The sequence below is a fragment of the Otolemur garnettii genome, unplaced genomic scaffold (assembly GCF_000181295.1).
Source record: "Otolemur garnettii isolate 467f Iridium unplaced genomic scaffold, OtoGar3 scaffold00145, whole genome shotgun sequence".
Taxonomy (NCBI): domain Eukaryota; kingdom Metazoa; phylum Chordata; class Mammalia; order Primates; family Galagidae; genus Otolemur; species Otolemur garnettii.
The window spans coordinates 2137459-2148936 of NW_003852540.1; the positions used below are offsets into that span (position 1 = coordinate 2137459).

General features: G+C 46.4%; 2 protein-coding genes across 2 annotated transcripts in view; one reads left to right on the plus strand and one right to left on the minus strand.

The window, feature by feature from the left end:
* The window catches only part of ITGAE (integrin subunit alpha E), a 73867-nt gene that overhangs the window by 53912 nt on the left and 8477 nt on the right, over nt 1-11478 (plus strand). The window contains exons 21-28 of the mRNA XM_023518703.1: nt 978-1110; nt 3207-3305; nt 3915-3994; nt 4953-5030; nt 5557-5620; nt 5707-5814; nt 9214-9270; nt 9576-9683. Coding sequence (XP_023374471.1) covers nt 978-1110; nt 3207-3305; nt 3915-3994; nt 4953-5030; nt 5557-5620; nt 5707-5814; nt 9214-9270; nt 9576-9683 — 727 coding nt within the window. The remainder of the gene's footprint in view (nt 1-977; nt 1111-3206; nt 3306-3914; nt 3995-4952; nt 5031-5556; nt 5621-5706; nt 5815-9213; nt 9271-9575; nt 9684-11478) is intronic.
* On the minus strand, nt 6651-9014 carry HASPIN (histone H3 associated protein kinase). Its single transcript, XM_003799052.1, has one exon. It carries the CDS (start codon nt 9012-9014, stop codon nt 6651-6653), a length of 2364 nt encoding a protein of 787 aa, XP_003799100.1.

Below are 11478 nucleotides of genomic sequence, written 5' to 3' on the forward strand. Positions count from 1 at the left end.
CCTTCAACTCCTGGGCTCAAGCGAGTCTTCTGCCTCCGCCTCCCAAGTAGCTGGGACTACAGGCACCCGCCACAATGCTCAGCTATTTTTTGGTTGCAGCCATCATTGTTGTTTGGTGGGCCTGGGCTGGATTCTAACCTGCCAGCTCAGGTGTATGTGGCTAGCGCCTTAGCCGCTTGAGCCACAGGTGCCAAGCCAGACTCAAATCTTAAATGATAACCTTTAAATGGGAAGAGTCTGAGTGATTTAGAGGTTGGTGTGTCTGTGCACACTATTCTCCAGTGCTGAGCCGTATGCCTGCTATTAGAAGGTGCCCCATAAATATTTGTGAAATGAACGGATTTGTGTCATGGAGTACTTGCCTAGGGTCACAGTGATGATGATAGAAAAAGGATTTGAATTCAATTTTCCCAACTCATTGGAGTTTGCTAGAACTCCAGCAATTTAATTAGCTCCTGTTTCCTCTTCTATAACATGGAGCGTGGCTTGAGTACTTCATAGGGTTGCTGTGAGGATGAGTGGAGCATGCGAAGCTTGGTCCTTGGCACATGGTAAACACTGAATGAGGCCACTGTCATCATCTTATGCAGCAGCTGAGATGGTGTGGCATTCCATGTATTTGCTTATGTCAAGAGTAGGAAAGTCTAGAAAACTGTATCCCTTGGGAAAATTATCTAAGAAGTTAGTTAAGAATGTGCTACTCTATTGTATTGAAGTTTTTTTTTTATTAAGTCAAATACACATAGATCATGAATACATCAAATGTGGGTTACAATGTGTTTTTTTAAATACAATCTGACATGGTTACATCAAAACAATCAACATAGCTTTTGCCTCATTTACTTGATTATTGTGTTAAGACATTTATGTTCTACACTTGACAGATTTGACTTGTACCCTTGCAATATGCTCCATAGGTGTGGTCCTGCTGTTTTATGAAGTAAAACTGTTAACCCTTTTATCTATACACTGTGCAGGCAGGAATTGGTGGTGGGTCTCACAAAGGAACTGACCATGAACATTAACCTAACTAATGCTGGGGAAGATTCCTATATGACAAGCATGGTTCTGAATTACCCCAGAAACTTACAGTTCAAGAGGATACAAAAGGTAACCATAGCAGCAGCTTTGGAAACAGACCCCTCATCCCCTTCCCTCCCTGCATGCCTGCTTTTCTGTGGCAACCTCCTAACTGGTGTCCCTGCTTCCAGCCTCCTCCTGGTCCATCCAATAAATGGTGAGTATCTAAATGAGTCCCCTTCACTCCAGTCGTGTGCTGTGGATCCATGTTCTGCCCTGAAAACCTTCATTGGTGCCATTTTGCTGTATGATCGTCCAGCCCTACATGCGCTCTTTCTTAACCAGGGTTCTGAGAGATGAACACGCTCTAATGCCTTAAGGCATTGAGAAAGCAAAATTTAGCTTGGACAGGGAAAAGAAAAAAATCTGTCCTGCCATTTACCAGGCTGGGATCACAGACACAAAGCCAGCTACAAAGATGCTAGGAAAACAGTCTTTCTCCCGAGGTCACCCTGGAGCTGTAGAGTAGCACAACCCTGAGAAATTGTTTTCTAAAATCGCAGATGATCAGAAACTTTGCATTTGAAATCATGTGCCCGTAATTATGAACCCATCTCATTCTTGCATGGAGAAGCGAGGTCACTTTGACAAGGAGAGGCAGTCTCAAGTTCATCTGAGGTACAGAGCTGCAGGTCGTGTTTCTGGACACAACGTTCCCCTCTAGAAGAATAGTTTCCAAAGAAGCAGCCCTGGGTCCACTTCACAGTCTGGCCCTGATACCGATTGGGCCATTTGCACACAGCCCTGCTTTGCTTTCAGGCCATCCAAACACTGATTTACATTTTGCCTGAACTCCACCTTCCCCAGAGTTCTTTAATAACTGTTTTTCCCTCTGGTGAGACATATCACAGTGCAGTTTTCCTCAATGCAGTGAGTCAATAAACCTGACTTTGTAGAACTATAGGTTTGTCCCTGGCCATGTTAGGCTATTTGGCCTAGAACAGTATCTATTACATGAATGAAATTCTATCCATTTAGAAGAGAACTAGTAATGAGGTATGGTGGCTCGCTCCAGTAATCCTAGCACTTTGGGAGGCTGAGATGGGTGGACTGCTTGATCTCAGGAGTTCGAGACCAGATGGAGCAAGAGCAAGACCCAAAGAAGCAGCCCTGGGTCCACTTCACAGTCTGGCCCTCTTTTCTGTCTCTACTAAGAGAAAAACTAGCCTGGTGGTGTGGTGGGCACTTGTAGTCCCAACTACTTGGGAGGCTGAAGCAAGAGAATCGTTGCAGCCCAAGAGTTTGAGGTTGCTGTGAGCTGTGACACCACGGCTCTACCCAGGGCAACAGAGTAAGACTCTGTATCTAAATAAATAAATAAATAAATAAAAGAACTAGTGATACACCATCCTTGGGAGAATTAATAGCCAATCCAATCACTTTCTGTACTCAGTGGTCCAGATGAGGAGGCCTGACTAGATGATAGTGCTTGGCCCATGCTGGCTTTTCAGCCCATCTCAGTGTGTTAAGTTTGAGACTTTTTTTTTTTTTTTTGAGACAGAGTCTCACTCTGTTGCTCTGGAGTGCTGTGGCGTAATCATAGCTCCCTCAAATCTCAAACCCCTAGGCTCAAGTGATCCTTCTGCCTCAGCCTCCTGAGCAGCTGGGACTACAGGTACCCACTACCACTCCTGAATAATTCTTACTATTTTTAGTAGAGACAGGGGTCCTGCTCTTGCTCAGGCTGGTCTTGAACTCCTCAGCTCAAGCAATTCTCTGTTGTCAGGCTCCCAGAGTGCTAGGATTATAGGCGTGAGCCACTGCCTGGCCTCCGTGTGTTTAAGTTTGTATAGGTACGAGGCCCAGTTCAAATGTCTCCCCTGGGAAGACTTTACAGATTCTTCCTAGTTGGAATTCAGTTCTTTCTCCACAAATTCTCCAAAAATTTGTGCCTCTCTTGCAGAAGCACCCCTTAGCCCTTGGGTTTAAATCCCTCAGGGATCTACTCCTGAGCCCTCCTGCCCAGCCTGTGAGGAAGAGAGGGACCAAGTCTGACTTATTTGTGTTCCCAGTCTCTCGCAGACTGTCTGGCTTGTAGAAAAATCAGTGAATGTTTGCTGAACTGGTGTGAGGAAGCTGCTTCTTCTTTTGGTCTTTAAAAAGGGTATCTTCTTCTGTGTTAACAGCCTCCCTCTCCAAACGTCCAGTGTGATGACCCTCAGCTGGTTGCTTCCATCCTGGTCATGAACTGCAAGATTGGTCACCCCGTACTGAAGCGGTCATCTGTGAGTCTGCTTTGACTGGTTGGCTCTTCTCACTACCGTGGAAGTGGTGTCTTCTACAGCCCAGTCTGGTGTTTTTTCTTTTTTTTTTTTTCCTTGTAGAACTCATAGTCTACCCAGTCTCCTTTGAATTTCCGTTGTGGTTTCTATGTTTTCCTTTCCTGTACCATCCATCAGTCCTTAGAAGTGCTTAGAACTGCTAGGTTTGCTCTGCAAGTAGGGAGTGGTGGGGCTGGGAGACGGCTTACTAGTATCCAGCCAGAGTTCAACTGTGGACTCACTCAGCACAGCAGTGAAGTTGTGGGTCTTATGGAAGGCGTGTCAGACCAAAGTTATCCGTCCCGAGGTGAGTCCCTGTGCTGCCATTGATGAGCTTTGTGCTGCCGAAGGAAATCACTGAAGGGGTTTCCTCCACTGTGAAGGGGGAATAAAGCTGCCTGTCTTGCTTACTCCATTATTTGTATTGTGAGGTTTAAATGAAATAATGGATGTTTGAAAGTATGCTGTGCTACCAAAATGTGAGGAACAGGAATTGTTTCCTAGGTCTGAGAAGTTTGAACTGTGGGTGAGATAAAGAGGAATCCAGTGACCATTTTTTCCCCTTTAAAACAGGCAAATGTTTCAGTAGTTTGGCAGCTAGAGGAGAACACCTTTCCAAACAGGACCGCAGACATCACTGTGACTGTGACCAAGTAAGTAGTGCCTGTGTCGTAGCACTCGGGCTGTGACCCTGCTAAAAATCTCCCTCCCAGCTGCATGCTGGGAGAGCTATTTGTGTTCCTTACTGCCAGGAAGTGAAACCTCAGTGAGCCCACAGAAGGCAGTGGCTCAGCTTTCTCTTCTGGTTACCCATATTCAAAATGTTCTTTTATTTGCACATAAAGTAAAACTATGGCATAGACTGGTAGAATGAGCTTTGGATTAGAGTTCTAGTTCTAGCTCATTTAACTTTAGAATAGGTCTGTCATCTGCAAAATATGTCTGGGGGTAAGGTGAAGAATAGTGTTGGGAAGAGGTTTGCAAATGAGGGTAATTCTGCAGAAGTTTTTGATTGCCATGACTTGGGGTGGGGGGTGCTACTGGCTATAGGGGTAGAGGCTAGGATACTGCTAGATACCACCTAGAATAGTACAGGACTGCCTCCATAGCCCAAGAATTCACTGGCTCAAAATGTCAATAGTATGGAGATTGAGAAACCTTTTAAAAATCAATATTTTTCAGAGAGTGGTCTTCCAGCGATTCTTTTGCACTCTAATTGCTTATCTCAGAGAGCCTTTTCTTTCTTTTCTTTGAGACAAAGTTTCACTATGTTGCCCTAGGTAGAGTGCCATGGTGTCACAGCTCACAGCAACCTCAGTCTTGGGCTTAAGCGATTCTCTTGCCTCAGCCTCCCAAGTAGCTGGGACTACAGTCGTCTGCCACACTGCCTGGCTACTTTTTGGTTGTACATTTTTTGGCAGGCCAGGGCTGGGTTCCAACCGGCCAGCTCCAGTGTATGTGGTTGGCACCCCAGTTGCTGAGCTACAGGCGCTGAGCCTGAGAGCCTTTTTATCTGACTCCTCCAGTCCCCATGACCTTGGGAAACCAAGGTAAAGCAGCACCTGTTATATACAAAGCTGGTGTGCTGTGAACTAATGTTCTTATTCCTAGTTCTAATGAAAGAACGTCTTTGGCCAGAGAGACCCACAGCCTTCGATTCAGACATGCCTTTACTACAGTTCTTTCTAAGTAAGTACTCCCAGGGGGCCAACACCAGTGTGACTGCCATGCCTGGGGGACAGCTTTAGTCATCTCTCCCGTGGAGGGAAGTGGTGGTGGTCAGGCTGGATGTGGGCATTGTTTTTCTGAGAGGAGGCTCTTTAGAACCCAAGGTCCAACATTGATCTCTAGGACACTTAACAGTTGGGTTTTGGGTTTTAGGAATCCCATGGTGGTCATCAAAGCAGCAGGGCCAACTGGTGTTGCTATAAGAGGGAACTTACATGTTACTATAGAGGGAAGAAAGGGGCTGTGGGACTGGGATGGGAGAAAAGTAAGGCTACTGTGATACGACTTTAGAAAATGAACCAGCCCTACTATACAGAATTCAAATACTCTACCTCATCCCAACTTCCCTACAACCACTTTACATTTTGACATTCAGCTTTATTTTGAAGGATCTAATGCCCTCTATGATATTGTATCCATCTGGTAGCATTTAAGTTCATTCAAAATGAAGAGACCTTGAGGCCTAACATACCTTTCTTGATTGCAGACCATTAGTAATGTACATGAACACAAGCCAGAAACTTTCGGAACACAAAGAATTCCCCATCACTGTAAGTGCTTAGTGACTATCTCTGCAAAGTTACTGGTGGCAAAGCATCACTAGCTGGCCTCCATACTTTCTGACTTTAATTTGCAGATACATGGGGAAAATCTCTTTGGAGCTGAATTTCAGTTGCAAATCTGCGTTCCGGTCAAATTTTTAGGTCTCCAGATTGTGAAAGTGAAGAACCTTATGAAGACTCAGGTAATTTAAAGCTATTCTTTATCATGATCACATCTCTTTCTAGAGCAGAGGTTCTCAAATTTCCTAATGCCGTGGCCCTTTAATATAGTTCCTATGGGTTGCGACCCACAGGTTGAAAACCGCTGTTCTAGAGTGTCTATGGATTCTCCAAAGACATAAAAACTAGAGTTCTAGAAAAAAGAGAAATTAACAATGGGAAAACATTAGGCATAAATTACCAAAGTCATGTGTAGAAAGAATATCAACCACTCGGTCTTAAAGCAACATTTCAGTTTTCTTCCCCTTTGTGAAAAATAAGCAAAAATCCAAACCTTTTAGTAGCCATAGAAACATTTGTTTTCCCTTTGAAAAATCAATAAATTCCACTTATGTAAGTGGTGACCTTGATAAACATGAATGAATAAACAGGTGACATTTCTCACAATTCCCCTCTAGATTTGGCAACCTTGATACCTAAAGCAACATACTCTTATATTGAATGATTCATGTTATATTGAGGCCTGAGCTTCCTTGGTTTCTGCCCTCTACTCCAGGCTACATAAATTGGCTCAAAAATGAAAATCTTTATGGAAGGGACTCTGCTATCCATTAGAAAGAATTGTAAGTTATAAGTCCTTGTTTTCATGGGTAGTTTATTTTTAAAGAACGTTTGTAATAGCAAGTTTAAATATTTCAACAAACATTTCAGTTTCCATTTGGAAACAAAATTCTTGTTTGAAAAGCTGATGGAAACATATAAAAATGCGTATTCCCACTCTGTTTTGGGGATATTAAAACAGCACCAGAGGCATTAAAGCCAGTGACCACCTATTGTGAGGCAGTAAGACACACTTGGCTTACTTAAAAAGACTATGTTGGCAGAGCAGGTCGGTGGCAGAGCTGAAGTTCAGCATTGTTTTATGGAAATACTGGATCTTTTTCTTTATTTGCTTCATGGCATGAGTGTTACATTTGGTCTTGAAGGTCATTTGTGTCAGGATTTTATCTGTGAGGTAATGTAGCCACAGCACATTATTGTAAGGGTGATATTCACCCCAGCAGTTGTCATTCTCCTTACGCATGAGCCTGTAGATCTCAAACTGGTAGTCACCTTCACCTGTAAATAGGTCCTCGTCCATGGAAATGTCACAGAAAACCACAATTCCATCCCGTTCTAAGCGTGACAGGGTGTAGTCAATGATGCTGACTTGCAGCCCACAGGTGGGGATGGTGCTTGTCTTCCCATTGAGGATGTAGGGAATCTCTTTGAGGTGGGTTTTCTTTAAAAGCACATTCCCCCAATGTAAGTCTCGATGCTCAAAGTGCAACGATGCCTCTGCCACTGCTAGCGATGCTGTGATCTGGTGTAGAATACTCTTTGCAGTAGCTATGGAAGACAACTTCTTTTTCATTTGCTCTAAGTCAACCCCTCCAAACTCAAATTCCAACACAATGAAGAGCTGGTCTTCCTTAAAAAAGTCAGGTCGGTCATTTGCAGACCCCTTGCTTGAATTATATTGATCCCAGGCTTTGAGGAGAAATGGAGGGTAAGACCCTTGAACACAGTGCACTGAGTTCAGCCCAATAAATCCTTCTGTACGGTTGTACACTTCATTAGACAAAAGGCTTAACTCTTTGGAGATGATGATCTCTGGCAGTATTTCCTCAAAGGTTTTCTGATGGGATCCATTGACTAAATCTGGTCCTTCAATAGCAATGATTTTTAGGGCTACAGGTGTGTGATCAGCAATTGTTTGAAACACTTCACCAAACACCCCTTCCCCAATCTTCTCACAGTGATCTAGTTTTTCTGTGGAAAAAAAATGGCTAAAGGGAATGGGTCCTTCCTGATTGCATTCCCCATAAACCTTTTCAGCATCAGATGCCTTTTTGTTTGCACTATGTAGAGTCTTTGAGGGGCTTAACAAGTACAAAGAGGAATGCCCAGGGGAAAAAGCACTATTTGCTCTGTTCATGACAGGAGGGTTTGAATATTCTGCTATGAAGGACCCAGAGAAAGAACTGGCAACGGTATAGCTGCTGCATACCTCTGACACATCAGTCACAATTTTCTTCTTGTGAAAACTGAAGGAGGCCCTGGCTTTGGTCCAAGAGCAGGCATTCTGTACAGGAGTTAGGTCCCTGGTGAGGACTGAATCTTTTCCCATCCTTCGTCCCTTTTTAAGCTGGTGGTAATGGAGGGAGTTTTCCACTGACTCCTGATGTTTCCTCTTCCGGCATGGCCCAGTTCTCTTAGGCTTGTTGGTTCCCCCAGGTACAGTACGTACAGTGGCCTCCTTATATTTTACCTCGACAGTCCCCTGACTCTCTTGACAAGAGTCCTGCTCTGTGGCCCTCTTCTTACCTGTCCTTGATGGACCTGGGCCCTCCAGTCTGTTTTCCACTAGTTCCCTTTCACAGTAGGACTCCGTCATATTCTCCCCATCCGTCTCAAACTCAGAATCCTCAGGGTTTCCTGACTCACCAAGGCCAAAGAGAGCTGACCTGAGGCTGGCACGGGCTTGGTGGACCATCCTGGTGAACCTTCCTTCTGTTGCTGCCTTCTGGGGGCTGGGGAGAGATTCTCGGTCCAGGGAGGCTTCTGGGAAATGGAAGCCGTTCGGGACTGCAGAGGCTGCATCCAGAGAAGCGGAGGAGCTAACACAGATGATACTGTCCCTGGGCGCTAGGGACTCGGGGCCCGGCGAGGCCGGGGAGCTGAACAGGGAGGCACTGGTGCCCAGCTCGTGGCCGTCTGCGGACCGGCTGCACACGCTGAGGTCCCGACTGAGGTGGTCCGGGCTGCGGCTGGAGAAGGGCAGCGGTCGGAACTGGCCGTAGGGTGTGCTGCACTTCTGCGGGGGCCGAGGTCGCAGACGTGGGTTTCTTGGGCTTACGATCAGATTGGACCGAGATCTCAGCCTCAGACGTCTTGCGGTCCCGGGCAGGCTCGGCTGGTCTTTGGGGACTCGGCCACCAGGGCGCCTCCGCCGTCTACGGACTGGGCTGCCAGGGAAGTCCGGGTCGGCAGGATCGTCGGAAACGACAGACTGTGAGAGGCTGCCGCTGCTGGTCTCGCTGCTGCTAAAGAAACGCTTCTGGTCCTGCGGCGGGAACCACTGCGCGGCTTCCCGGACCGGGTGCCGCCGCGGCCTTCCGCCGCCCGCAACCCCGTACGTTCGGAAGAGCCGACAGCCTGGTCGCGGGAGTGGAGCCGCCATGGCCGGCACCCGCCAAGCGGTTCAAACGCAAGCACCGCGAGACTTGCGCGCATTGCCTACGCCCCCTTCGGTTGGCCGGGTCCTAGTGCCCGGCCGACGCATGCGCGTCTCGCCCTGGTCGCGTGGGCGCTGGGAGGGGGCAAAAAAACCTGGCGGTTTCGTTTGCTCAAGTTGGTTGCGGAAATGGCTTTCGTTTCAGGCCTATACTGTGTGCACCCGGAGAGAGGCGCTCACTTGTGGGAACAGTCCGGTTCAGGTAAGCGCAGCCGTCCTGAGACGCCGAGGGAGGGAGGAGGGCCAGAAGCGCGTGACTAGGGAGGCCAGGATGCTGCTTTTCCAGGGTTACTCACTGCAGCAGGCCAGTGCAGGGTTCCCCTACGGCCGCCTCCTTAGCGGTGTCACAGGGTCACATGTGCCAGGCTTGGAGTTTTGCTTGGGCCAAGGTGAGCGCTAAAACTGCTCACACCCTTCATTGTGGGACCTTAGATGCTCTGTGTCCCAAGTGTTAAAAATTTAAGCGTTTTCCATACCAGTTGTGCTACTTAGACTATTCTTTTCCAGCATGTGGAAGAATGGCATTCGGTGAACTGTACCATCACTTCAGATAAAGAAAATGTAACCGTGGCTGCAGAGATCACCTTGGATCATGCTAAGCAGGTACTTGAGACTGTGAAATGCTCTAGATTTGATTAGGCAGCTGTTCACAGCATCTCCCTTAGAAAGGATAATAGCATTTAAAATACGTATAACATGTCCAGAATAGGTCTTTTGATGCACTTTCTGCTTCATCCTGTCCTTAGCCAGTTACTTAGGCTACCCTCAGTTACAGTACCAGGAATTCTAGGAATTACCTGCGACTCTTCCCTTTCCTACATCCCCATATCTATTCCAGCAGCAAGTCTTGCCATTCTACTGCCAGAATACCTGTATACCCTAAATCCATTCACTTCTTTCCATTTCCAGGGCTACTGTTGTAATTCAGGCCACCATCTCTTTGAGGCTCTTGCAGTGAACCTGAACCCACTTTTCTTGCCTTTGCTTTCCTCACACCCTCTACAAATTTTTATGTAACTGCTATCCATTTTCTAAAAGCAAACATTAGATTGTGCCACTCCTCTGCTTAAAAAGAAAGAAGTGACTTTTGTTTTTTTTGTTGTTGTTGTTTGTTTGTTTTTTTGAGACGGAGCCTCAAGCTATCCCCCTGGGTAGAGTGCCATGGCATCACGCTCACAGCAACCTCCAACTCCTGGGCTCAAGCGAGTCTCCTGCCTCAGCCTCCCAAGTAGCTGGAACTACAGGCGCCCGCCACAACGCCTGGCCATTTTTTTTTTTTTTTGGTTGCAGCCACCATTGTTGTTTGGCGGGCTGGGCTGGGGATTCGAACCTGCCACCTTAGGCGTATGTGGCTGTCGCCTTAGCCGCTTGAGCCACAGGCGCCGAGCCAGAAGTGACTTTTGAACACACTTAAGCTAAAACCCATGCTTTTTCATGTCCTGCCAGGCACCACTTGATCTGGTCTGTGCTTAATTCTCCAACTTCATCTCCCTGTACTTCCCTTTCTTTTTCCACTGTTCTTTCTACTTAGTTTATTTTTGTCCTTTCTGTTCTTCTAGCATCCTGATACTGTTCTGGCCACTGAACTTTTGTACTTGCTATTCCTCTCTGTAACTCTGCTCTTCCTCTAGATCTTCACTGAGTAGTTTCTTCATAAGTTTAGCTCATGTGTTAATAGTCCTAGAGAGGAGACCGTCCCTGATCACTTATCCTAATGTAGGAACAGTTATCAAGTTTCACATGTTGGCAATGATTCAGATGAGATACACGAAGGGTCTCAAGTGAAGAAGCAGCAATAGGGATGGAGAAAAAAGAGACAGGTGTAAGAAAGAATGAAAAGAAAAAGAATTGTGAGGAAGTGACTTTCGGTGGGGATTGTGGCATAAGGTAAAGGGGAAGGGAAAAGAAGTTGAGGAATAACTGCACATTTCTTGTTTGGGTGACTTTGTGGATGTTGGGGCCATTAGTGGGCTAAGCACTACTAGAGAAATCATACCTTTATTTTTATTTATTTAATTTATTTTTGAGACAGAGTCTGAAGCTGTTGCCCTGGGTACACTATTGTGGCATCACAGCTCACAGCAACCTCCAACTCTTGGGCTTAAGCAGTTCTCTCGTCTCAGCATCCCAAGTATCTAGGACTACAGGCGCCCGCTACAACACCCAGCTATTTTTTGGTTGTAGTTGTCATTGTTATTTGTCAGGCCCTGGCTGGATTAGAACCCTCCAGCTCCAGTGTTTGTGGCTGGCGCCCCACCTGCTTGAGCTACAAGTACTGAGCCAAGAATTCATACCTTTATTTGTTTATTTATTTTGAGACAGAGCCTCAAGCTGTCGCCCTGGGTAGAGTGCTGTGGCATCACAGCTCACAGCAACCTCCAACTCCTGGGCTTAAGCGATTTTCCTGCCT

Coding starts and splice junctions, on each gene's coding strand:
- HASPIN (XM_003799052.1), bottom strand. CDS start 9,014: ATGGCGGCTCCACTCCCGCGACCAGGCTGTCGGCTCTTCCGAACGTAC.